General features: G+C 44.6%; 1 protein-coding gene across 1 annotated transcript; it reads right to left on the bottom strand.

Annotated features, from left to right (window-relative positions):
• On the bottom strand, positions 1–26,909 carry LOC142244149 (aquaporin-4-like). Its single transcript, XM_075316351.1, has 4 exons — positions 26,532–26,909; positions 17,262–17,420; positions 15,234–15,314; positions 1–374 (listed from the first exon to the last, which is right to left on the bottom strand). The coding sequence occupies exons 1-4, from the start codon at positions 26,907–26,909 to the stop codon at positions 96–98; spliced, it is 897 nt and encodes a 298-aa protein (XP_075172466.1). The 3' UTR covers positions 1–95.
• Positions 26,910–27,339: the final 430 nt, after the last annotated feature.

Here is a 27,339-nt window from a genome sequence, read left to right on the forward strand (position 1 = left end):
ATTATGGCTTGTCATCAGGAATCATAATTAAAGTATACAGTATTTGTCATATCTCAGTTTTTCCTTCATTTGGGAAAAAAAAATATCCCTCTACTTCATACAGTGGATAATATTTCACTTTCAGAGTCTTTTTCCTTCTTCCCTTCTCTTTGGTCAATGTCGATAACATGGATGGGACCTGTCTTAAGGATTAATTCTTCATTGTCATCATGGCTTCTTATGTCATCCACTTCAATGTATTTTCCTTTTGTTTTCTGTTTAGCCCTTTGAAGAGCTTTCTTTAAATGTTGCTTCAGTTCAATATTAGGGCAATATATATAATCATAGGCGGCACTAGCACAAATTGCTCCAATAATTGGTCCTATCCAGTAAATCTACATGAAATCAAATAAAAAATACAAAAAATGATCATTATCATTAATATCCTAGGGATATATAATACATGGCTGAGAAGTCCTGTGGTTTTTTTTTCACTTTTAATAGCACAGTAGAAAAAACAAATAAAATACATTTTCCCTTGCTTCAAACTTCATATAAGGCATACATTGACAAGCAAAAGTGTAACAATGTTCTGAACTTTTGACTTTCAGGCTGCACATATCACCATCCACTGCAGCTTCGAATGTGAGACTACTTACATTTTATAGATAATCATTTTGGTTATCTCACACATAAGTTTGACTTGCAACTATTTAGCATACAGTATGATTAGTTATGCAAATTCTTCTTAAGTTACTGTTATGTTAATGTTGGGATCCTGGTGTTTGAAAAAATTTTTTTTCCCGTATACTACAAAATACAACCTGTTGTCACATTACGTTATAGCTCAATGTTTTTTAGGTTGATTTCCAAGCAAAACTTCACTGGTTTGAATTGATACGCAGCCATGAATGAGAAAAGAGAAACAGCATCATGAATTGTTGTCTCCCAGCCAAGAATATTACCAAACAGCATCGTGTGGGTGCTATGACAGTTGAAAGACTACAAAATGAAGTCCGTCCATCCATTTAAAAGCCAAACAGTGGACGACCAGGCAAAATATTGGCGTCAACAAGTTGGCTCATCACAAGGTCTATCAGTCCTGGCACAACAAACACAACAGTGGAGGCGGCTCGTATGCTTCGTAATAGTGAATCCCAGATGTCCGTGCAAGCACAACGCAATATACATTACACAAGTCTAAAATGGTGGCCCGTAGAAAGGTGAAGAAGCCACAAATTCAATATCGTCAAAAGACGTGTCTGCTCGAGTTTCCAAAGAAATACGAAAAGTGGACGGTAGAACATTGGAAACAGGGGATTTTGGATTTTCACAGCCAAATGCACTGAATACTTGACCAGGATCGATGGTCTCATTGCTTAGCTACAAGTGCATCTCAATAAATTAGAATATCATCAAGAAGTTAATTTATTTCAGTAATTCAATACAAAAAGGGAAATATATATATAAAGTCATTACAAACAGAGTGATAATAGGCAAAGGCTTCCTAAGCATTTAAAATGGTCCCTTAGTCTGTCTCAGTAGGCTACACAATCATGGGGAAGACTGCTGACTCAACAGATGTCCAGATGGCAGTCATTGACAAACTCCACAAGGAGAGTAAGCCACAAAAGGTCATTGATAAAGAAGCTGACTGTTCACAAAGTGCTGTATCCAAGCATATTAATGGAAAGTTGAGTGTAAGAAAAAAGTGTGGTAGAAAAAGCACAAGCAATAGGGATAACTGCAGCCTTGTAGGACTGATAAGAAAAGTCCATTAAAAAATTTAGGAAGATTCACAAGGAGTGGACTGTTGATGTATCCAGGACATGGGCTACAACTGTCGCATTCCTTATGCTAAGCCACTCATGACCAATAGACAACGCCAAAAGCATCTTACCTGGGCCAAGGAGAAAAAGAACTGGACTGTTTCTCAGTGGTCCAAGGTGTTGTTTTTAGATGAAAGTAAATTTTGCAATATATTTGGAAATCGAGGTCCCAGAGTCTAGAGGAAGAGTGGAGAGGCACACAGTCCAAGCTGCTTAAGGTCTAGTGTGAAGCTTCCACAATTAGTGATGGTGATGTGCATTAGTGATAGTGATTAGTGATGGTTTGGGGAGCCATGTCATCTGCTGGTTTAGGTCCACTGTGTTTTATCAAGACCAAAGTCAGCGCAGCCATCTACCAGGAAATTTTAGAGCACCTCATGTTTCCTTCTGCCGACAGGCTTTTTGGAGATGAAAGTTTCATTTTCCGGCAGGACTTGGCACCTGTCCACATTGCCAAAAGTACCAATATCTGGTTTAATAACCACAGTATCACTGTGCTTAATTGGCCAGCGAACTCGCCTGACCTAAACGCCATTGAGAATCTATGGGGTATTGTCAAGAAGAAGATGAAAGACACCAGACCCAATAATGCAGACAAGCTGAAGGCTACTATCAAAGCAACCTGGGCTTACATAACACCTTAGCAGTGCCACAGGCTGATAGCCTCCATGTCATTGCAGTAATTTATACAAAAGGAACCCTAACCAAGTATTGAGTGCATTTACTGTACAGACTTTTCAGTAGGCCAACATTTATAAGTTTAAAATATTTTTTTCAGTTTGTCTTAGATAATATTCTAATTTTCAGAGATAATGACTTTTGGGTTTTCATTGGCTGTAAGCCAAAATCATCAACATTAACAAAAGTAAACACTTGAAATAAATCACTGTTTGTAATTACTCTATATAATATACGCATTTTCCATTTTTGTATTGAATCACTGAAATAAATCAACTTTTTGATATTCTAATTTATTGAGATGCACCAGTATATGTGAGTATCCTACAAGATAACATATGACATAGTGTTCCAGCAGGATCATGACTCAAAGGATCAGTCAAGATTGGTAAAAAAATGGTTCAGTGACAATGAAGTAAAGGTGCTGGATTGGCCCCCACTGTCCCCAGATCTCAACCCAATCAAACACTTGTGGCCAGAGTTAATGAAAAAGCTGTATACATGACCAAGTGAGTTGACCAGTATGCACCAAGATTGGGACTGTGCAGAAGAGACCTGGGATTTCAGAAAACACATCCTTGAATCTTATCGAGAGAATACCCAGAAGGCTTCAGGCCTTGTTGAAAGACAAAAGTGGGTTTACAAAATAAGAAAAATTAAAATGTAGGTTTTTAAGAGCTTAACAGATACAATGCAGTGATATGACAAGAATCTGCATAACAAATCACATGCTAAGTAGTGGGAAGTCAAATTTATGTATGAGATAGCCAAGATGATTGTGTGTAAAATGACGGTAGTCTCATACTCAAAGCTGTAGTGAATGGTGAGAGATGGAGTCTGAAAATCAAAAGTTCAAAACATTGCTACCCTATTGCTTATCAGTGTAAATGCTTGATAGTTTAGCAACCTCTAAGACCATTCTTCTATTTAGTCTACTACACTTCTGATCTGAGCCAACACATTACAGACCATAGGCAGCCAACTTTCCACTACTGGCTGCCCATCAGACTAAAAGGCCAATGTCACACCGTGTGCACAGATCGCTACAGGTAAGTGTAGATGCCGGCTGCAGCTAAGTGTAGATGCCAGCCAGCATCTATGCCAAACCAGATATTCATTGCTGCAGAATAAGATTAAGATCCCACAAGGAGTTACTGGAGTGTTTTTGACTATACATATCTTTGCTGTTCAAAACACATAGTGTCTTACAGTTCCAGTAAAGTGGATGGATTTAGAGAAATCTCAAGGCCACTGTGCTTTATTTATGCAAAATAAACTGCGGGTTTGTAATCAACATGTCAATTTCTTTTATGAGTTATCTGGGTTTTATGTGGACATTTTTCCCTTACTATTGCTTTAGATGCTCTGCAGACTGCACTACAAAAACATTTAATTCACACAATAAAGTTTTGTCAAAACCAAACACCAGAAAATATCAAACACAAAGCAATTTTATTTAAAAATATATAAAAAAAATGTAGGGTTAAAAAACACAATAAAAAAGCATGTAAAAAATACAATGAAAAAAACACAAGTAACCTCTCCAACAATCAAAGACTCATTGTAGCCTAGAATGTAGCATGGGCCTTATTCAGATGTCCATAATTCATGAACTCTAACTGTGCTTTTCATATATTGAACAATTATCCATCATAGTCTAAAGAGTTATTCAAATGTCCACGTTTTTTGTGGACCTAGTGTCTGATAAAGTGTCTGAGAATATAGAGACATCCAATTCACTGATCAAAATCACACGTTCACATCTATGAAGATAACAAACTGATGTCAAAAACAAAACACACAGAACAGACACACATACAAAGTAGATTAAAAGAAAAAAACACTGAAAATTTGATGGCTTTTTGTTGTATGAAAAAAAAGTCTGAATGAGGCCTAAAGCCCACTTTACACGTTGCAATTAGTTGTACAATCGCATTTGCGATGTGACACGCCCAGGTTGCATACGGGATCTTATGAGATTTCACGTTGGTCGTTCATTTGCTGTCACACGAGCGTTAGTAGTCTATGTTAAATTGGTCAATTTTGTGTGCGATCCTTTAGATCATGTGCTCTGTGACGTATGCATTGGGCACCTTTTTTTTTTTTTTATTTATTGACTTGCCAAGCGTGTGTAATGTGTAGGGATGTGTTTTTACTATGTCATCTGCCATTCAGCTCTGCTACATGGCCGCTAACAGCAGACACAGACAGCCATGCAGCAGAGCTGAATGGCAGATGACAGCAGACACAGACAGAGCCGCACTGTCAGAATGAACTCGGGTGAACTTCACCCGACTTCATTGTCATGCTGCGGCTCTGTCTGTGTCGCGCCCTGATTAGCGGTCACCAGTGAAGGACTCACCGGTGACCGCTAATCTCCTAAGTGACTGAAGTTAGCAGCCCTCTCTCATACTCACCAATCCCCGATCCCCGGCGCTGCACGGCGTTCACACTGCTCCGGCGGCTTTTACTGTTTTGAAAAAGCCGGCCGCCCATTAAACAATCTCGTATTCCCTGCTTTCCACGCCCACCGGCGCCTGTGATTGGTTACAGTGAGACACGCCCCCCACGCTGAGTGACAGGTGTCACACTGCACCCAATCACAGCAGCCGGTGGGCGTGTCTATACTGTGTAGTGAAATAAATAATTAAATAATTAAAAAAAACGGCGTGCGGTTCCCCCCAATTTTAAAACCAGCCAGATAAAGCCATACGGCTGAAGGCTGGTATTCTCAGGATGGGGAGCTCCACGTTATGGGGAGCCCCCCAGCCTAACAATATCAGCCAACAGCCGCCCAGAATTGCCGCATACATTATATGCGACAGTTCTGGGACTGTACCCGGCTCTTCCCGATTTACCCTGGTGCGTTGGTAAATCGGGGTAATAAGGAGTTATTGGCAGCCCATAGCTGCCAATAAGTCCTAGATTAATCATGTCAGGCGTCTATGAGACACCCTCCATGATTAATCTGTAAATTACAGTAAATAAACACACACACCCGAAAAAATCCTTTATTAGAAATAAAAAACACAAACATATACCCTGGTTCACCAGTTTAATCAGCCCCAAAAAGCCCTCCATGTCCGGCGTAATCCAGGATGCTCCAGCGTCGCTTCCAGCGCTGCTGCATGGAGGTCACCGGAGCTGCAGCAGACACAGCCGCTCCGGTCACCTCCACGCGGCTAATGAACACAGCCGCGCGATCAGCTGCTGTCACTGAGGTTACCCGCTGTCACTGGATCCAGCGGTGGCCGCGGGTAACCTCAGTGACAGCTCAGCTGATCGCGCTACTCACCGCCGCTCCTATCACCTCCACGCAGCAACTGAGGTGAGTAGCGCGATCAGCTGCTGTCACTGAGGTTACCCGCGGCCACCGCTGGATCCAGTGACAGCGGGTAACCTCAGTGACAGCAGCTGATCGCGCGGCTGTCTTCATTACCTGCGTGGAGGTGACTGGAGCGGCTGTGTCTGCTGCAGCTCCGGTCACCTCCATGCAGCAGCGCTGGAAGCGACGCTGGAGCATCCTGGATTACGCCGGACATGGAGGGCTTTTTGGGGCTGATTAAAGTGGTGAACCAGGGTATATGTTTGTGTTTTTTATTTCTAATAAAGGATTTTTTCCGGTGTGTGTGTGTTTATTTACTGTAATTTACAGATTAATCATGGAGGGTGTCTCATAGACGCCTGACATGATTAATCTAGGACTTATTGGCAGCTATGGGCTGCCAATAACTCCTTATTACCCCGATTTACCAACGCACCAGGGTAAATCGGGAAGAGCCGGGTACAGTCCCAGAACTGTCGCATATAATGTATGCGGCAATTCTGGGCGGCTGTTGGCTGATATTGTTAGGCTGGGGGGCTCCCCATAACGTGGAGCTCCCCATCCTGAGAATACCAGCCTTCAGCCGTATGGCTTTATCTGGCTGGTATTAAAATTGGGGGGAACCGCACGCCGTTTTTTTTAATTATTTAATTATTTATTTCACTACACAGTATAGACACGCCCACCGGCTGCTGTGATTGGGTGCAGTGTGACACCTGTCACTCAGCATGGGGGGCGTGCCTCACTGTAACCAATCATAGGCGCCGGTGGGCGGGGATAGCAGGGAATACGAGATTGTTTAATGGGCGGCCGGCTTTTTCAAAACAGTAAAAGCCGCCGGAGCAGTGTGAACGCCGTGCAGCGCCGGGGAACGGGGATCGGTGAGTATATGAGAGAGGGGGATAGACTGACATGGACAGAGAGTGAGGGACAGAGATAGTGACCGACTGACAGAGATTAGTGAATGACAGACATTGTGAGGCGCTTCAGAACGCAGCTTTTCAGCTGCGCTCTGAAGCAGACCTTTTATAAGCTGCGGTGCAGAGCGCACACCTGCGCACATAGCATCAGACACCGAAATCGTATGAGGGATGTCACACGTTACAATTCACTAGGTTCGTGCAACAAAACGCTCAATTCTAGAGAATGATACGATGTGTTTGCGATCAACGGTTTTGCGTTCAATCCTGATCGCAAGTAGCTGTCACACGCAGATACCTCACAAACGATGCCGGATGTGCGTCACTTACAACTTGACCCCAACGACGGATTGTGAGATATATTGAAGCGTGTGTAGCGGGCTTAAGGCTATGTGCACACGTTGCTTTTTTTTCAGCGCGGAAAAAAACACACCCTCTGGCAGAGGGGAGAATTGTAAACAATGCTTTTTGAGAAAAACGCATCGAAAACGCATGCGTTTTTCATGCGTTTTCCATGCGTTTTTTTAGGTGCGTTTTTTAAGACTTGTCAGTGTTAATAAAGTTGGTTGAACAGAGACCTTTGGAAAAAAAAACCTGTGATGTCATTTCCTTCTCCACATTCTGTTTGGATAAATGGGAGGGCTTGGAATGGAAGGAGCACCATTTGAATTTTGGAAAAGTTGAAATAAACTTCGTGCACCATGTCACAGCTTAGTATTTATAAAAAAAAAATGAAAAAAATGGCGTGGGGTCCCCCCTATTTTTGATAGCCAGTCAGGGTAAAGCAGACAGCTGTAGCCTGCAAACCACAGCTGGCAGCTTCATCTTGTCTGGTGATCAATTTGGAGGGCTCCCCAGGCTTTTTTTTTTATTTATAAATAAAAATTAAAAAAAAAATAACGTGGGATCCCCCAAATTAGATCACCAGCCAAGGTGAAGCTGACAGCTGGGGTCTGGTATTCTCAGGGTGGGAAGAGCCATGGTTATTGGACTCTTCCCAGCCTAAAAATAGCAGGCCACAGCCGCCCCAGAAGTGGCGCATCCATTAGATGCGCCAATCCTGGCGCTTCGCCCCAACTCATCCCGCGCCCTGGTGCGTTGGCAAACGGGGTAATAAATGGGGTTGATACCAGATGTGTAATGTCACCTGGCATCAAGCCCAGCAATTAGTGATGTCACGGCGTCTATCAGATACCAGACATAACTAATTGACAGTAAACAAAAGCAAAAAAAAATGACAAAAAATTTTTTATTAGAAAAAACACTCCCCAAATCATTCCCTTGTTCTCCAATTTAATCAAAAAATTTGAAAAAAATGGCTCCGCAGAAATCCATTTGGACGTCCCACGTCGGCTCTGGACCTTCTAGAATATGGGGGCACGTTCAGGGAACGTATCCCCCATTTTCTAGGAGGGCAGACCCTCCATTTGAGGAGAGTAGGTGCCAAAAATCTGCACCCACTCTCCCCGGGTCACAGCTGCAGAGCGCGAGCAGCCAGCCAGCGTCTCTGAACACAGTGCTGGCTGTCAGCTGCTCTGCTCATGTGACCGCACTGACCGGCGTCTGCTGTGAAGGAGGAGGGGGCCGCGGGGGATCAGTGCTGCGACCGGACAGGTAAGGGGGAATACCGGGGAAATAGGGGGTGACCTGGCAGGGCCTGGGGGGCATTTTTCTGTCGCATGTCTCAAGGCACATGCGACAGAAATCATAGGAGTAGGTTGCGGCCGGTGCGCTACTATGCGCGCGGCCATGTTGGATTTTCGGGAGGGGGGTCGGGGGTCGGGGCGGGCACTGTGGCGACACCGGGGGCTTTCCAGGACTTTGCCAGGAAGTGAGGTCAACAGGAAACCTCTTGACCTCACTTCCAGGTAAATGCCTGCATTCTGTATGCCGACAAAGCCCGCGGACCGCAACAAAAAAGCAGCTCACTGCGGTGTAGCTGCGTTCTGACCCGCATCATTGATTTCAATGGGGTGGAGAACGCAGCCACACCGCACAAAAGAAGTGACATGCTGCTTTTCTTTCCGCACCGATTTTTGGCATACAAAACGCTGCGTTTAGAAATGCAGCGTGTGCACTGATTTTTCGGCTTTCTCATACACTTTGCTGGGAAAGCTGAACGCATGCAATTTGCCACTGAAACGCTGCGGTTCTAAACGCAGCATTTCCACGGTAAAAAACGCAACGTGTGCACACAGCCTAATACTGCACTGATTTCTATATACAGTGCCTACAAGTAGTCTTCAACCCCTTGCAGATTTAGCAGGTTTGATAAGATGCAAATAAGTTAGAGGCTGCAAACTTCAAACAAGAGCAGGATTTATTAACAGATGCATAAATCTTACAAACCAACAAGTTATGTTGCTCAGTTAAATTTTAATAAATTTTCAACATAAAAGTGTGGGTCAATTATTATTCAACCCCTAGGTTTAATATTTTGTGGAATAACCCTTGTTTGCAATTACAGCTAATAATCGTCTTTTATAAGACCTGATCAGGCCGGCACAGGTCTCTGGAGTTATCTTGGCCCACTCCTCCATGCAGATCTTCTCCAAGTTATCTAGGTTCTTTGGGTGTCTCATGTGGACTTTAATCTTGAGCTCCTTCCACAAGTTTTCAATTGGGTTAAGGTCAGGAGACTGACTAGGCCACTGCAACACCTTGATTTTTTCCCTCTTGAACCAGGCCTTGGTTTTCTTGGCTGTGTGCTTTGGGTCGTTGTCTTGTTGGAAGATGAAATGACGACCCATCTTAAGATCCTTGATGGATGAGCGGAGGTCCTTGGCCAAAATCTCCAGGTAGGCCGTGCTATCCATCTTCCCATGGATGCGGACCAGATGGCCAGGCCCCTTGGCTGAGAAACAGCCCCACAGCATGATGCTGCCACCACCATGCTTGACTGTAGGGATGGTATTCTTGGGGTCGTATGCAGTGCCATCCAGTCTCCAAACGTCACGTGTGTGGTTGGCACCAAAGATCTCGATCTTGGTCTCATCAGACCAGAGAACCTTGAACCAGTCTGTCTCAGAGTCCTCCAAGTGATCATGAGCAAACTGTAGACGAGCCTTGACATGACGCTTTGAAAGTAAAGGTACCTTACGGGCTCGTCTGGAATGGAGACCATTGCGGTGGAGTACGTTAATTATGGTATTGACTGAAATCAATGTCCCCACTGCCATGAGATCTTCCCGGAGCTCCTTCGTTGTTGTCCTTGGGTTAGCCTTGACTCTTCAGACAAGCCTGGCCTCGGCACGGGTGGAAACTTTCAAAGGCTGTCCAGGCCGTGGAAGGCTAACAGTAGTTCCATAAGCCTTCCACTTCCGGATGATGCTCCCAACAGTGGAGACAGGTAGGCCCAACTCCTTGGAAAGGGTTTTGTACCCCTTGCCAGCCTTGTGACCCTCCACGATCTTGTCTCTGATGGCCTTGGAATGCTCCTTTGTCTTTCCCATGTTGACCAAGTATGAGTGCTGTTCACAAGTTTGGGGAGGGTCTTAATTAGTCAGAAAAGGCTGGAAAAAGAGATAATTAATCCAAACATGTGAAGCTCATTGTTCTTTGTGCCTGAAATACTTCTTAATACTTTAGGGGAACCAAACAGAATTCTTGTGGTTTGAGGGGTTGAATAATAAATGACCCTCTGAATAAACTTTTCACAATTTAAAAAAAATAAAAAAAGAAATAACATTCTTTTTTGCTGCAGTGCATTTCACACTTCCAGGCTGATCTACAGTCCAAATGTCACAATGCCAAGTTAATTCCGAATGTGTAAACCTGCTAAATCTGCAGGAGGTTGAATACTACTTGTAGGCACTGTATATATCTTTACATTGCAATGTCAAGTCCCTGATGACTGATGGCAATGACTGATAGTGATGAGACACTTAGCGCTGTGTATTAGGGGATACAGGAAGATTGTAAGCTTGGGATAGTCAATGATTCTCACTGTATTGAGACAGTTCTCCTCTATCACCTCTTCCCTCAAAGTTGTACTATATTACAAAAGGAACAGGAATTAACAAAACCAAGTTACCACAATTATAGCACTACATCTGTTAGAGGAGTCATAACTGTCTCAATAAGGCTATGTGTCCACGGTAGAATGTACCTGCGGACTTTTCTGCCTGAAAATCCGCGACTTTCGCGGCAAATCCGCACCCACGGATTTGCCGCGGATTTGCCGCGGATTTACCGCGGATTTGCCGCGGATTTTGATGCGGATTTTTTTTTTTTTTTCCCCATTCAAAACCCAAAATCCGCACCAAATCTGCACCAAACAATTGACATGCTGCAGATTTTTCCGGATCAAAATCCGCGGCAAATCCGCAGCGGAAAAATCCGCAGCATGGACACAGCATTTCCAAAATGCCATTGAAATGGCTTGGAAGTGCCGCTGCTGCAGATTTTCGGGAAATCCGTGGCAAATCCGCGGCAAATCCGCGGCAAAATCCGCGGTAAATCCGCAGCGTGGGCACATAGCCTAAAGGTCTGAATATTGCAGTAGTCTAGTCTATATCCTGGTGTGATAGTAATCAATCTTTAGCTTATCAATGGTCCACCTCTTTTATTTCAATTGATTAATTTTTAGGCTGGGTGGTGAGTGGCCCAATAAGCATGGGTCTCGTCTGCCTGAAAATACCAGTCCCCAGCTGTCAGGCTTTATCATCGCTGGGTATCAAAATTTGTTGGGGACCGCATGCTGTTTTTAAAAAATATTAATTTAAATAATTTTAAAAAAGTCACATGTGGTACCTCCTATTTTGATACAACAAGATAAGTGCACGGCTGTGGGCTGCAGCCTGTAGCTGTATGCTTTATCTGTGCTGGATATTTTATCTATTTATTTTTACTGTACAATATAGACCCTGCAGTCAGTGCCTGTGATTGGTTGTAGGCAAACGCTATCACAGAGGCTGGGGGCGCGTCTGACTGCAACTAATCACAGATGCTGGTGGGCGTGGAAAGCAGTGCATATGCATGAGGCAAATACTGTAAGTGGCCCTGGAAGAAGAATTAGTGGCCGTGGGAACAGTGTACAGCTGCTCCGGAACCTCGGTAAGTGTGAAGCGCTTGCTTCATTCTTATTTTCTTTAATTTCCTTTATTATTCTTTATTTCCAAAGTTTCCGGATCAACACCTAGAATCCCGGGCCCGGCACTCGGGTAAGTTTGAAACCTTGCGGATCCGGACTTTTAAAGCCACTCGTTTTTTTCTATGTAATCTTAGAGCAGCATAACGCAAGCATAACTTCCACACTGAAATATTCTAAAGTTATTCGGGGAAAATTGCTATGTTTTGATTAATCAACAAAAGCATATCTTTTTCCCTATAGTGTTTTTATTTTTCTGGTTCCATTTGGAGGTTTAGTTTTAAAGTGCTTACTTAGGTATTTTGTACAAAATAGATAAAAAAACATACAGGTTTCAACCATGAATATCAAGTCTTTTGTAGTATTAACCCCTTCAGCCCCCGGGCGTTTTCCGTTTTTGCGGGGGGGGGGTTTTTGCTCCCCTTCTTCCGAGAGCCGTAACTTATTTTTCTGTCAATCTTGCCATATGAGGGCTTGTTTTTTGCGGGACAAGTTGTACTTTTAAATGAAACCATAAGTTTTACCATATAGTGTACTGGAAAACAGCAAAAAAATTCCAAGTGTTGAAAAACTGCAAAAAAAAGTGTAATGGCACAATAGTTTTTGGGATATTTTATTCACCGTGTTCACTATATGGTAAAATTGATGTGTCATTGTGATGCCTGAGGTCGGTGTAAGTTTGTAGACACCAAATATGTATAGGTTTACTTGTTTCTAAGGGATTAAAAAAATTCACAAGTTTGTCCAATAAAAGTGGCGCACGTTTTGCGCTATTTTCCGAAACCCATAGCGTTCTCATTTTTTGGGATCTATGGCTCAGTGATGGTTTATTTTTTGCATCTCGAGCTGACATTTCTAATGGTTTCATTTTTGTGCAAATGCTAAGTTTTGATCGCCTGTTATTGCATTTTGGGCAAGACTTGCAAAAAATGTAATTTTGGCGTTTAGAATTTTTTTGCCGCTACGCCGTTTACTGATCAGATTCATTGATTTTATATTTTGATAGATCAGGTGTTTCTGAATGCGGCAATACCAAATCTGTGTATATTTTTTATTTTTTTAACCCTTTAATTTTCAATGGGGTGAAAGGGGGGTGATTTGAACTTTTAGGGGTTTTTTGTTTTTTTTATTTTGTAAAACGTTTTTTTACTTTTTTTGTTTATTTTACTAGTCCCCCTAGGGGGCTATATAGATCAACAATCTGGTCACTCTGCCCTATCTGTAGATCTTAGCTACAGAGCCAAGATCTGCAGATATGCTGATTTACTCTCCGTGCTGGCACTTTGCCGTCACTTTGCCGTCACTGAGAGAAAGTGACTCATGTTAGCTACAGGCGTCAGCACATGACCCTGTGCTACCATGGCAACCACCGAAAGTCATGTGATCATGCACGTGACTTCCCGTGGGGGGCGGCGTTAAGTGAAAGTAATGGCCGCGTGCATATAAATTTCGCTGCCAGGCTTTGGCAGAGAGATGTAAGGGGTTAAAAGTTGCGGGTGGAATGCGATTCCACTCGTAACATGCAGGCACATATGTCAGCTGTTGAAAACAGCTGATATGTGCGCGGATCGCCGCGACCTGCCCACGGCAGGGGGCAGAGATTAACCTCACACGATCTATGATGGATATATCCGTCATGGGTCATGAAGGGGTTCATTCTTCATAACATAAAGTGTTTAAGCCCAATGGGCCCATAGGATAGGATCTCAGAGGAGGTCCACCAAAGATATAGTCAGCAAGAAGAAAAATCCAGCATTGCGTAGAGGAAATGTGTAGATAAAACTATGAAAGTTTATTGCATCCAGTAAAATCATAGACACATAGGGGAACACAGGGTGAAACAGGTACTATCATATGTGTTTCGACCTTGCGGTCTTATTCATGGAAAGACCGTAAGGTTGAAACGGGTAGGATAGTACCTGTTTCACCCTGTGTCCCTGTGTTCCCCTATGTGTCTACGATTTTACTGGATTCAATAAAACTTTCATAGTTTTATCTACACATGTCCTCTACGCGATGCTGGATTTTTCTTCTTGCTGAATGTGCCTTTCCGCCCGGGCCAGGGCGTTTTCCATGCATCGGTGGTGTGATCCTGGAGTGAAGAGGGGTGAGCTGAATATTTCCTTTCTTTAGTTCACCAAAGATATAGACTTGAAAAGCCTAGGTGTTTGTCTTGTAGCCTTGGCTGATCTTGTCAGACTAGCATAAAGGTGACTTACCTTCTTCTTTTTTTCCATAAGCTATATATTTTCTATTTACAATCCTCTAAAGTGTATGTATGAGATACCCTGTTTTTCCAAAAATAAGCCCTCACTCAAAAATAAGCCCTAGCTTGATTTTTAGAGATTTTTGCAGTAGGCTTTAAATATAAGCCCTACTCCAAAAATAAGCCCTTGTGAGTCAGTGCCTCCAGCATTCAGTTATGCAACTGACATCACAGAGATAAAACCTAACGCTGGAGGCACTGGAATAGGCATAATGTAGCTCCCAAACTGCCCTGCTGCTTCCTCCCACCACGGCAGGGTAAAATCTGCTCACCAAATCCCGCCTCCTGAGTGTTGTCTCCTTGTTCCCGTCTCCTGGCCGCTACTGCGCTGTGATGTTTGCTTGGCTGCTGTTCCTGAGTCCTGCCTCCCAAATGCTGCCTCCTGGGTCCCACCCCCTGGCCGCTACTGTGCTATGGTGTGGGCTTGGCAGCTGCTCCAGAGTCCCAGCCAGCCATGCTCGCTCCCACAGAAGCAACCACGTGTGACATCACAACCACCATTCCCGAGTTCCGCTCCAGACTCCCGCCTTCTGCCCCCTCCCGGCCGCATAAAGAAGAGTGCCACTGCCATACAAAGTGTTTTGAGAGTACAAGTCCATGCAAAGCGTTTTGAGAGTGCCAGTGTTACCAAAAGAGACACTGACACTGTACCAGCATCTGTGAATGTAGGTTAGGGTTAAGGTTACTAACCCTAAAGCTGGCCATACACCTTCAAGCTGGAGCTGGTCTTACACCTTTAAGGTAAATTGAAGCATAAATGTGAGATTGTTGTTCATGGAAAAAAAAGCCCTGCCCCAATAATACGCCTTAGTTATTTTTTTGGAAATGAAAATAATATAAGACCCTATCTTACTTTTGGAAAAATACGGTAGTTTATTAATTAATGATTTATATTAGATCTGAGGTATGTAAAATATGAAAATGAGATCAATATAGGATAGTGAGGAAGTAAAAATGCTTATAATCTAGCCTATTATTAAAGGATAGATTATATGCATTTAGATTTGAGGTATGCTCAAGAAAATCTAAAACTTTTGAAGAATTTTATAGCAAAATAAATTTTCAATTTGCCATTGGACAAATTTTTCCCAATATCACAGTAACATTTTATAATAACCATTTAGGTTGGAGGGATCTAAATAATTACCCAGTGGTTGTCCCACTTCCAGATAATGACAGCTGGACCAAGGGATCTTGCTGGGTTCATGCTCGCTCCAGTGTAGTTTATCTGAAAATAAAAGCAACATCAATAGGGATCCACTATAAACATAAGGGTAGGTCCAGATGGTGTGGCTGGCAGCATGTGTCCATGGTGGCTAATTGCTGAATAATTTAATTTCACAATTGTGGGGCCATTGGTCTGTCACAGGCAGGTAGAGCTTCAGAAGCATGGCAGCCGCGCCATCACCACACTGTCCCACTGTGTCCTGGAGGACACTGCTTACAATAATTGTCATTGTTCATGTCCTCTATTTGGATTAAGTGGTTCAATTACCCAGTGTTCAGTAGAACCATAGCTATTTTATGTTAATCATTATAACACATAAACAAAATAATTTGTCATTGTGAGAAGAGACCATTGGAACTGGTTGACAATGTGGTGGACAGCTGCCTTAACAATCCAGAGTTTTCTACACACTTTTTTCATTATTTTAAAAAAATGTAGAAAACCCTGTGGCCCTGATTCATCAACACTTGCAGTATACAAACCAATATTGATAAACGGCATGCTGGAGTAGAATGAACCAAATTCATTAAGAATCTGGTGCATCTTTCAGCTATTGTACTACAGCATTAAGAATTTTCTGTTGTCTAAAGGTACCGTCACACTAAGCGACGCTCCAGCGATCCCACCAGCAACCTGACCTGGCAGGGATCGCTGGAGCGTCGCTACATGGGTTGCTGGTGAGCTGTCACACAGGCAGATCTCACCAGCAACCAGTGACCAGCCCCCAGCCAGCAGCGACACGTGGAAACGATGCTGCGCTTGGTAACTAAGGTAAATATCGGGTAACCAACCCGATATTTACCTTGATTACCAGCGCACACCGCTTAGCACTGGCTCCCTGCACTCCTAGCCAGAGTACACATTGGGTTAATTATCCGATGTGTAGTCTGGCTATGTGTGCAGGGAGCCGGGAGCAGGCACTGACAGCGTGAGAGCGGCAGACGCTGGTAACGAAAGTAAATATTGGGTAACCAAGGAAAGGGCTTCTTTGTTACCCGATATTTACATTGGTTACCAGCGTCCGCAGAAGCCGGCTCCCTGCTCACTGCACATTCAGTTGTTGCTCTCTCGCTGTCATATACAGCGATGTGTGCTTCACAGCAGGAGAGCAACAACTAAAAAATGGTCCAGGACATTCAGCAACAACCAACAACCTCACAGCAGGGACCAGGTTGTTGCTGGATGTCACACACAGCAGCATCGCTAGCAACATCGCTGCTACGTCACAAAAGTCGTGCCTCAGCAGCGATGTTGCTAGCGATGTTGCTTAGTGAGACGTGGCCTTGACACTAAAGTTCATCTGTAGCACTGTACACCACTTTTGTATTATTATGAACTTGTTGTTTATTCTCGGCCACGTCTCTCCTGCTAAATCCCGCCAAATTGAGCTAGCCCTGCCCACAACCAAAAATAAGAAGTCGATGTAAAATAGCAAAAAAAGTCACAAAATTTTTATGCAGCAACACGTAGCCCCTCAGAAATGACAACATTTCAAACTGTTTACACCAGATTTCCAGCGAAACCTGTTTGATGAATGTGCAACCATGTTTTCAATGGTGATTTTTTATATTGTGACATTTTGTAGATGAATTCTTCTTGATATTGTGAACAATATTTTGTAAACTCTTTTGAAAAAAAAAACATATCTAGAGTAAATTGTGTTTTTGCAAAAATTCTACAGGCATTAAAAATATTACAAAAAGCCAAAAACTGAAATGCTTCAATATAACTATATCCTTTAAAGTCATACTGTATCTGAAGACAAAATGTATCAAAAAATTAGTGAGAAACCCTTTCAAAATATGCCTGTAAAAATAAGTGTCAGAATTAGAATTACAAATGATATGCTGACCTCTTCATCAGTTCTATAACTGAATTAACACCATATATGTCATTTTAGATAAAAAATTTAAAAAATAATAAAAATATATTATTAGTTCAACTTACTGCAAATAAATGTCCAATTACAACAGAAATTCCAATCGCAAGTGCTGAAGATTTGTCCTTGGTCTTGGGATCACAACTTGCACAAATTGTAAAAACTAACTGGAATGTAATGATGATTTCAATTAAGAGTCCATGACCAATTGAGAGCCTTTCATTTATCTGATGGCAAAGATGGTAAGGTCAAAACATTGCAAATATTTTAAGAAAACATGCTTGAAATAATGAAAACACCCAACAAGTACCGTAAGTATTTCTATGGGGTAAGTAAATATACTTATTAGTGATGAGCGAGCATGCTTGTCACTACTCGGTACTCGCACGAGTATCACTGTACTCGGGCTGCTCGGCGGGGACCGAGTAATCTCGCGATACTCGTGCTTTACTCGTGGTCTTCATTTCTGCATGTTGGCGCTCTTTTGAGAGCCAGCCCTCATGCAGGGATTGGCTGGCAGACCACTGCAATGCCACAGCCCTGTTAGTTGTGGAATTGCAGTGATTGGCCGGCCTGCACAGCGTCACCGAGCCTTTATATCGGCCGGCGCGCTGTGCTCTGCTCACAGCTATTCTGACAGTGAGTGTAGGGAGAGTGTCGCTGATTCAGGGAAAGCTTTGCGGCCCTTTATAGCTTTTTCAGTTGCAGGGCTGCAAACAGTGTGACCAAAAGTCCTTCTCAGGACTATTCTAGTTGTATACAGGCAGGCAGGGTATAGCCAGGTCGGAGTACAGTAGCAGAGTCCTTCTCAGGACTATTGTTGCTATATACAGGCAGGGTATAGCCAGGTCTGAATACAGGCTAGTGACCAAAAGAGTCCTTGTCAGGACTATTGTAGCAGTATACAGGCAGGCAGGCAGGGTAGTGGTGACCGTATACCAGCCTTCATATCTGGGGCTGGTGTACACAGTGTAAAACAGTCCAGATAGTGTCTGACTTGTCTGTACTGTAATTGTCGCTCCCCAAAAAAACCTGTTAGTAGGTTACTATTGCGTCCGTGCTTGGTTTTTAAAACCGCACGTGTGTGCCTGTTGGTGGCAGCGTACAGGTGCACTGGTGTGCGTTTACCAAACTATTATATAACGCACAAGTGTAGTGTATAATACACGTCAGTCAGCAGTGGCTGATAGTGTCAGAGTTCTTAATTTTTGCTCCTAAAACCTGTGTTAGGTTATTATTGCGTCCGTGCTTGGTTTTTAAAACCGCACGTGTGTGCCTGTTGGTGGCAGCGTACAGGTGCACTGGTGTGCGTTTACCAAACTATTATATAACGCACAAGTGTAGTGTATAATACACGTCAGTCAGCAGTGGCTGATAGTGTCAGAGTTCTTAATTTTTGCTCCTAAAACCTGTGTTAGGTTATTATTGCGTCCGTGCTTGGTTTTTAAAACCGCACGTGTGTGCCTGTTGGTGGCAGCGTACAGGTGCACTGGTGTGCGTTTACCAAACTATTATATAACGCACAAGTGTAGTGTATAATACACGTCAGTCAGCAGTGGCTGATAGTGTCAGAGTTCTTAATTTTTGCTCCTAAAACCTGTGTTAGGTTATTATTGCGTCCGTGCTTGGTTTTTAAAACCGCACGTGTGTGCCTGTCGGTGGCAGCGTACAGGTGCACTTGTGTGCAATTTCCAGAAACTTTGATATAACGCACAAGTAGTGAATATACACGTCAGCAGTGCACAGCATTGCAAAATGCGCAAGGGCATTGGCAAGGAACAAGGAAGTGGACGTGATGGTGGTGCAGGCAGAGGCCGAGGTCGTGGGCAAGCTCTAATTTCGCCACAACAAAGGGCCACATCTAGTCGCTCGCACGTCCTGTCCCAAATTCTTGGGGACCGCAGCAGTACACCGCTCTTGAACCAAGACCAGTGTCAACAGGTTGTTAGTTGGATAGCGGATAATGCTTCCAGTCAGATTGGCACCACCACAAACACTCTGTCTTCCACACGGTCAAGTGTCAGTAGCCGTGATACTGCACCGCACATTTCTGAACCTGATCCTCCTTCCTACCACCAGGCTGAGTACACGTCCTCCTCGGACATTAATGATCCCACACTTGGACACTCGGAAGAGCTGTTCACGTTTCCATTCACACATTCTGGCCTCTCGCCAGCTCATATTGAAGTGGGTCATGAGGAGATCGTCTGTACAGATGGCCAAATATTTGAGCAGCCACGTTCTCACGAAGTTGGCAACGTGTCTCAACAAGTGGTGGACGATGATGAGACACAATTGTCAGCAAGTCAGGAGGAGGAGCAGGGTGCGGAAGAGGAAGACGACGTGGTGGATGATCCAGTAACTGACCCAACCTGGCAGGAGGATATGCAGAGCGAGGACAGCAGTGCACAGGGGGAGGGAGGCGTAGCATCACAACAGGCAGTAAGAAGCAGGGTGGTGGCCCCAGGCAGAAGTCAGGCAACCGTTCCCCGGAACAACACGACGACACAAGGTGCCTGTCCAAATGTTAGGTCTTCACGAGTCTGGCAGTTTTTTAAGTTGGATCCAGATGATTCAAAAAAGGCCATTTGCAACACCTGCCGTGCCAGCATCAGCAGGGGTACCAAAACTAGCAGCCTGACCACCACCAGCATGATCAGGCACATGTCAGCCAAGCACCCGACTTTGTGGGAAGTACAACAGAGTCGAGGAGCAGTGCTTGCTGATGTCACTGCTACGTCTTCGCTGGTTGTGCATGCGAGCCAATCCTCTGTCCATGCTGCCTGCGAACAAGCCTCCTCCACTCCTGCACCTACAGTTGCCTACGCAGAAAGAACACCATCATCAAGCACGTCCTTGTCCCAGCGCAGCGTTCAGTTATCCATTCAGCAAACCTTTGAACGCAGGCGCAAATACACTGCCAACACCCCACATGCCACAGTTCTAAATGCTAACATTTCGCGACTGCTTGCGCTGGAAATGTTGCCTTTTAGGCTGGTGGAGACAGAAGCATTCCGTGACCTGATGGCGGCAGCTGTCCCACGTTACTCGGTCCCCAGCCGCCACTATTTCTCCCGGTGTGCCGTCCCCGCGTTGCATAACCACGTGTCACAAAACATCACACGTGCCCTGAACAACGCTGTTTCACCCAAGGTCCACCTAACCACAGACACGTGGACAAGTGCTTGTGGGCAAGGCCGCTACATCTCGTTGACGGCACACTGGGTTAATATTGTGGAAGCTGGGACCCAGTCTGAGCGAGGGACGCAACACGTCCTTCCCACACCAAGGTTTGCAGGCCCTACCTCAGTCAGTGTTTCACCCACACTCTACAGCTCCGGAATGTCATGCTCTTCAGCCTCCTCCTCCTCCTGCGCATCCTCATCCACTGTGCCCTCCACACCAGTCACAAGCTGGAAGCACTGCAGCACTGCCTCGGCGAAGCGGCAACAGGCTGTGCTGAAGCTAATCTGCATAGGTGACAAACCCCACAATGCAGAAGAGCTGTGGACAGCTCTGAAACAGCAGGCAGATCACTGGCTCACACCTCTGAACCTAAAGCCAGGAAAGGTCGTTTGTGACAATGGCCGGAACCTGGTGGCGGCTTTGAGGCGAGGCCAGCTGACACATGTTCCATGCGTGGCCCATGTGCTCAACCTCGTGGTTCAGCGGTTTATAAAGTCATACCCAGAGCTGTCTGATCTGCTGGTAAAAGTTCGCCGCCTGTCTGCACATTTTCGAAAGTCACCTACTGCTTCAGCCGGCCTTGCCGGCTTTCAGCGCCGTTTGCATCTTCCGGCTCACAGACTGGTGTGTGATGTCCCCACGCGTTGGAATTCAACTCTGCACATGTTGGTCAGGATATGTGAGCAGAAGAGGGCAGTTGTTGAGTACCTGCATCACCTAAGCCGTCAGGAAATGGGTCAAACTCCACACATAACACCTGAGGAGTGGAGATGGATGTCAGACCTATGTACCATCCTCCAAAACTTTGAGGACTCCACCAAGATGGTGAGTGGTGATGACGCCATTATTAGCGTCACCATACCGCTACTCTGCCTTCTAAAACGGTCCCTGCTGAAAAACAAACATGATGCATTGCAGGCGGAGCGCGATGAGTTGCAGCAAGAAACAGTAGTGGGTGTGGGTGATAACACACAGCCCAGCCTCGTCTCATCACAACGTGCAGTGGAGGACTATGACGAGGAGGAGGATGAAGACATGGAGCAACTCTCCGGCCAAATTGAGGATATGACATGCACACCAGTCATATCCTCGATTCAGCGTGGCTGGCCAGAGGACAGGGTAGATGAGGAGGAGGAGGAGGAGGAGGAGGAGGAGGAGGAGGACAGCATGTTCAGTCATCTTGTTGGTCAGGCTACTGAAGTCCTGGCTGTTAAGAGTCTGGCGCACATGGCTGACTTTATGGTAAGCTGCCTGTCTCGTGACCCTCGCGTTAAGAACATCTTGGCCGACAATCATTACTGGTTGGTAACACTGTTAGACCCACGCTACAAGGAGAACTTTTTGTCTCTTATTCCCGTGGAGGAGAGGTCAACCAAAATGCAGCAGTTTCGGAAGGCCATACTCACGGAAGTAGGCAAAGCATTCCCCTCACAAAACGCTAGCGGCATAGGTCAGGAATCAGTGGACAACCGAGGCGTACAGCCGAGAGAGGCACAAGTCCAATCCGCCAGAGGTAGGGGAACAGTCTTTAAGATGTGGGACAGTTTTCTCAGCCCCTCACGTACCACAGCCCCTGAGGTGCGGGGTAGTGCCACAAGAAATCCTAAGTTTGCCCAGATGCTGAAGGAGTACCTTGCAGATCGAACAACTGTACTCCGACATTCCTCTGTGCCTTACAATTATTGGGTATCCAAGCTGGACACGTGGCATGAATTGGCTCTCTACGCCTTGGAAGTCCTGGCCTGCCCTGCTGCTAGCGTTTTGTCAGAGCGTGTTTTTAGTGCCGCAGGTGGAATCATTACAGATAAACGCACCCGCCTGTCAACTGAAAATGCTGACAGGCTGACTCTGATAAAGATGAACAAGGGTTGGATTGGGCCAGACTTCACCACACCACCAGCAAATGAGAGCGGAATTTAAAGTTTGCCATGTACCTCCACTCACCCATGGGTACACTTCTCGACTTTGGATAATCGCTGGACTGCTCCTCCTTCTCCTCATGCGCCATCATGATGACCGTTACAATAGTTAGGTCTTTGTTTCAGGTATACCCCCAGTGGTAAATTTTTTCGCCCATTCTTTGCAGAATGGACATTACAACGACAGGAGACCCGCTCCTTTGCAATGGGAACAATGTTTTGAGGCCCTCATGCACGTCTCTACCCAGGGACAACGTGTAGCCTCCCAATTTTTGGCTGCCCTGCCTAAGGGCTATACTGAAATACACCCACTTCCTTAAAATGGACACTTAATGTTTTGAGGCCCTCATGCACGTCTCTACCCAGGGACAACGTGTAGCCTCCCAATTTTTGGCTGCCCTGCCTAAGGGCTATACTATAATACACCCACTTCCTTAAAATGGACACTTAATGTTTTGAGGCCCTCATGCACGTCTCTACCCAGGGACAATGTGGAGCCTCCCAATTTTTGGCTGCCCTGCCTAAGGGCTATACTATAATACACCCATTTCCTGACAATGGACACTTAATGTTTTGAGGCCCTCATGCACGTCTCTACCCAGGGACAATGTGGAGCCTCCCAATTTTTGGCTGCCCTGGCAAAGGGCTATACTGAAATAGACCCACTTCCTTACAATGGGCACTTCAGGTTTAAAGGCCATCATGCACGTCTCTATCCAGGGACAATGTGGAGCCTCCCAATTTTTGGCTGCCCTGCCTAAGGGCTATACTGAAATACACCCACTTCCTTAAAATGGACACTTAATGTTTTGAGGCCCTCATGCACGTCTCTACCCAGGGACAATGTGGAGCCTCCCAATTTTTGGCTGCCCTGGCAAAGGGCTATACTGAAATAGACCCACTTCGTTACAATGGGCACTTCAGGTTTAAAGGCCATCATGCACGTCTCTACCCAGGGACAATGTGGAGCCTCCCAATTTTTGGCTGCCCTGGCAAAGGGCTATACTGAAATAGACCCACTTCCTTACAATGGGCACTTCAGGTTTAAAGGCCATCATGCACGTCTCTACCCAGGGACAATGTGGAGCCTCCCAATTTTTGGCTGCCCTGCCTAAGGGCTATACTATAATACACCCACTTCCTGACAATGGACACTTAATGTTTTGAGGCCCTCATGCACGTCTCTACCCAGGGACAATGTGGAGCCTCCCAATTTTTGGCTGCCCTGGCAAAGGGCTATACTGAAATAGACCCACTTCCTTACAATGGGCACTTCAGGTTTAAAGGCCATCATGCACGTCTCTACCCAGGGACAATGTGGAGCCTCCCAATTTTTGGCTGCCCTGGCAAAGGGCTATACTGAAATAGACCCACTTCCTTACAATGGGCACTTCAGGTTTAAAGGCCATCATGCACGTCTCTACCCAGGGACAATGTGGAGCCTCCCAATTTTTGGCTGCCCTGCCTAAGGGCTATACTATAATACACCCACTTCCTGACAATGGACACTTAATGTTTTGAGGCCCTCATGCACGTCTCTACCCAGGGACAATGTGGAGCCTCCCAATTTTTGGCTGCCCTGGCAAAGGGCTATACTGAAATAGACCCACTTCCTTACAATGGGCACTTCAGGTTTAAAGGCCATCATGCACGTCTCTACCCAGGGACAATGTGGAGCCTCCCAATTTTTGGCTGCCCTGCCTAAGGGCTATACTATAATACACCCACTTCCTGACAATGGACACTTAATGTTTTGAGGCCCTCATGCACGTCTCTACCCAGGGACAATGTGGAGCCTCCCAATTTTTGGCTGCCCTGGCAAAGGGCTATACTGAAATAGACCCACTTCCTTACAATGGGCACTTCAGGTTTAAAGGCCATCATGCACGTCTCTATCCAGGGACAATGTGGAGCCTCCCAATTTTTGGCTGCCCTGCCTAAGGGCTATACTGAAATACACCCACTTCCTTAAAATGGACACTTAATGTTTTGAGGCCCTCATGCACGTCTCTACCCAGGGACAATGTGGAGCCTCCCAATTTTTGGCTGCCCTGCCTAAGGGCTATACTATAATACACCCACTTCCTGACAATGGACACTTAATGTTTTGAGGCCCTCATGCACGTCTCTACCCAGGGACAATGTGGAGCCTCCCAATTTTTGGCTGCCCTGGCAAAGGGCTATACTGAAATAGACCCACTTCCTTACAATGGGCACTTCAGGTTTAAAGGCCATCATGCACGTCTCTATCCAGGGACAATGTGGAGCCTCCCAATTTTTGGCTGCCCTGCCTAAGGGCTATACTGAAATACACCCACTTCCTTAAAATGGACACTTAATGTTTTGAGGCCCTCATGCACGTCTCTACCCAGGGACAATGTGGAGCCTCCCAATTTTTGGCTGCCCTGGCAAAGGGCTATACTGAAATAGACCCACTTCGTTACAATGGGCACTTCAGGTTTAAAGGCCATCATGCACGTCTCTACCCAGGGACAATGTGGAGCCTCCCAATTTTTGGCTGCCCTGGCAAAGGGCTATACTGAAATAGACCCACTTCCTTACAATGGGCACTTCAGGTTTAAAGGCCATCATGCACGTCTCTACCCAGGGACAATGTGGAGCCTCCCAATTTTTGGCTGCCCTGCCTAAGGGCTATACTATAATACACCCACTTCCTGACAATGGACACTTAATGTTTTGAGGCCCTCATGCACGTCTCTACCCAGGGACAATGTGGAGCCTCCCAATTTTTGGCTGCCCTGGCAAAGGGCTATACTGAAATAGACCCACTTCCTTACAATGGGCACTTCAGGTTTAAAGGCCATCATGCACGTCTCTACCCAGGGACAATGTGGAGCCTCCCAATTTTTGGCTGCCCTGCCTAAGGGCTATACTATAATACACCCACTTCCTGACAATGGACACTTAATGTTTTGAGGCCCTCATGCACGTCTGTATGCAGGGGCATTGGTGAACCTCACAATTTAGGACTGCCCTGGCAAAGGAAAATACTACAAAGACTCACTTCCTCAAAATGGGCACATTAGACTCAAGAGGCCTTCATGTACGTCTCTTCTCAGGGACATCGGAGTGCCACACAATGTTTTCACGTAAAATCTTTCATGTATTGATCTCAAAAAGTAACATACACCAGCTCTATCTCACTATTGGGTATGTGCCCTTAACATTTCCGCCATGAAAAATCATTTTGGGGTCATTTTGGAAGGTTTTCTGGTGAGTCCGTAAAAATGGCGTAAAACGCGGACAAAATTGTTCACAGCTGTGACTTTTGAGTGATAAATGCTTCAAGGGGTCTTCCCCATGCTGTTGCCATGTCATTTGAGCACTCTTCTGAGACTTTTGTGACATTTTTAGGGTTTCTCCATGCTGCCGGGAGGTCATTTCACAAAAATACTCGGGTCTCCCATAGGATAACATTGGGCTCGTTGCTCGGGCCGAGTACACGAGTATCTTGGGAGGCTCGGCCCGAGCTTCGAGCACCCGAGCTTTTTAGTACTCGCTCATCACTAATACTTATGTCAAAGCAGATCACGATCCTGTAGTTTCTTAATTGAGGTGTTATATTATAATTAAAGTTGTGATAAGGTGTTGGGCCATATTTTATCAAATTTTATTAAAAGCATTCAATAGTGATAATTCATTCTTAGGAGTTCCCTGCATTCATTATTTCATTATTTCTATTTCTTAATACACATTACCATATTCTGCCTATGTGCACACGGAGTTTAATTCTTCACGTATGAAGTATTTATGATTGCAATTATTTTTGAAAGTAATTAGAGCAAATACAAATATATTGCAATCATTATGATGCATAAAAAGTTGCAATCTATGTTAACAAGAATGGATTTACAGGCTGGATTTATGCCGTATGTAAACCTGCTCAAAAAGATGTAATTTGAGCAAATAAAAATTTGGTTTTACATGCAACATATGATTTATTGTTCTCAAGCTCTTATTTGATATTGGGCATAGTGGCTATTTTCCGCAAAATCTATCATTAAGGTGGGAAAAATATGGAATGGCGGCATTGAAGTGACTACAATAAAGATTTGGCTGAAATTATGACATTTTTTATTATTATTTATTATTTTTATTTCAAGATAAAATTTAGGATCTTTAAAGAATGATCAGACTTCAGAAATACTTTTATGTTTGTAATATTAAACATATTTAAGAAATTATTGTGTATACTAATCATTACATATTTACCATTGTCACACCTAAGTTTCCAATAAGACTTGGTGGTGTTAAAAGATAGAGTAGTCCAGCGCCCAGTAATGCTCCAAGACATTGAGCAAAGATGTAAAATATTGCCTTGGCAAGTGTTATGTTCCTTGTGCACAGAAGCGCAATAGTTACAGCTGGATTTATATGAGCACCACTGATGTGTCCAAAACAGTGCACCATTGTAGCAATGCCAAGTCCAAAGCACAGTGATATTTGTACTAGATCTATTTGTTGAGGGTTTTCTGTTCCCCATTTGACTGTTGAACCAAGACCAAGGAAGACAAAAATGAGAGTTGCAACAAATTCTCCAGATACAGCTTTCCAGAATGACTGTGTCCATACACCTTTGAAAGCTACCATATCGATTCTTCAATGAAATTCCTGGCACAGAAAAGAAGATTGTTATAAGATGCACCAAGCTTGTGCTACAATCCTTGGCATCTGTTGTTGAATGGTAAATGTGAAATGATTATTCAATGTACATTATTTAAGCCCTAGACATTGCTGAGATGCCGCACATAGAATTAATGAGTGTCATTGGTCTCAAAGACAACATATGTGATATGTAAATGCATTAAAGGGGACTCGGACAACACCTTCTCAATTACTATATTCTTAGTTTGAAAAATAAAACACTGCCTGTACTCACCACAGTGCTGGTGCCAGGTCTTCAATGACATTGCTATGTCACAAGAGCCCATCAGCCAATTAGCAGTTGCTAATGGTCTGCTGGACTCCCATTGCCATCTGACGCAATATTTGGAAGATGTCAAAACTACTCCGTTACCCC

Source organism: Anomaloglossus baeobatrachus, chromosome 6, assembly GCF_048569485.1.
Source record: "Anomaloglossus baeobatrachus isolate aAnoBae1 chromosome 6, aAnoBae1.hap1, whole genome shotgun sequence".
Taxonomy (NCBI): domain Eukaryota; kingdom Metazoa; phylum Chordata; class Amphibia; order Anura; family Aromobatidae; genus Anomaloglossus; species Anomaloglossus baeobatrachus.

Coding starts and splice junctions, on each gene's coding strand:
- LOC142244149 (XM_075316351.1), bottom strand. CDS start 26,909: ATGGTAGCTTTCAAAGGTGTATGGACACAGTCATTCTGGAAAGCTGTA. Junction 17,421..26,531: donor GAAACTTAGGTGTGACAATG/GTAAATATGTAA, acceptor CTTTGCCATCAG/ATAAATGAAAGGCTCTCAAT. Junction 375..15,233: donor GGAAGTGGGACAACCACTGG/GTAATTATTTAG, acceptor GATTTCATGTAG/ATTTACTGGATAGGACCAAT.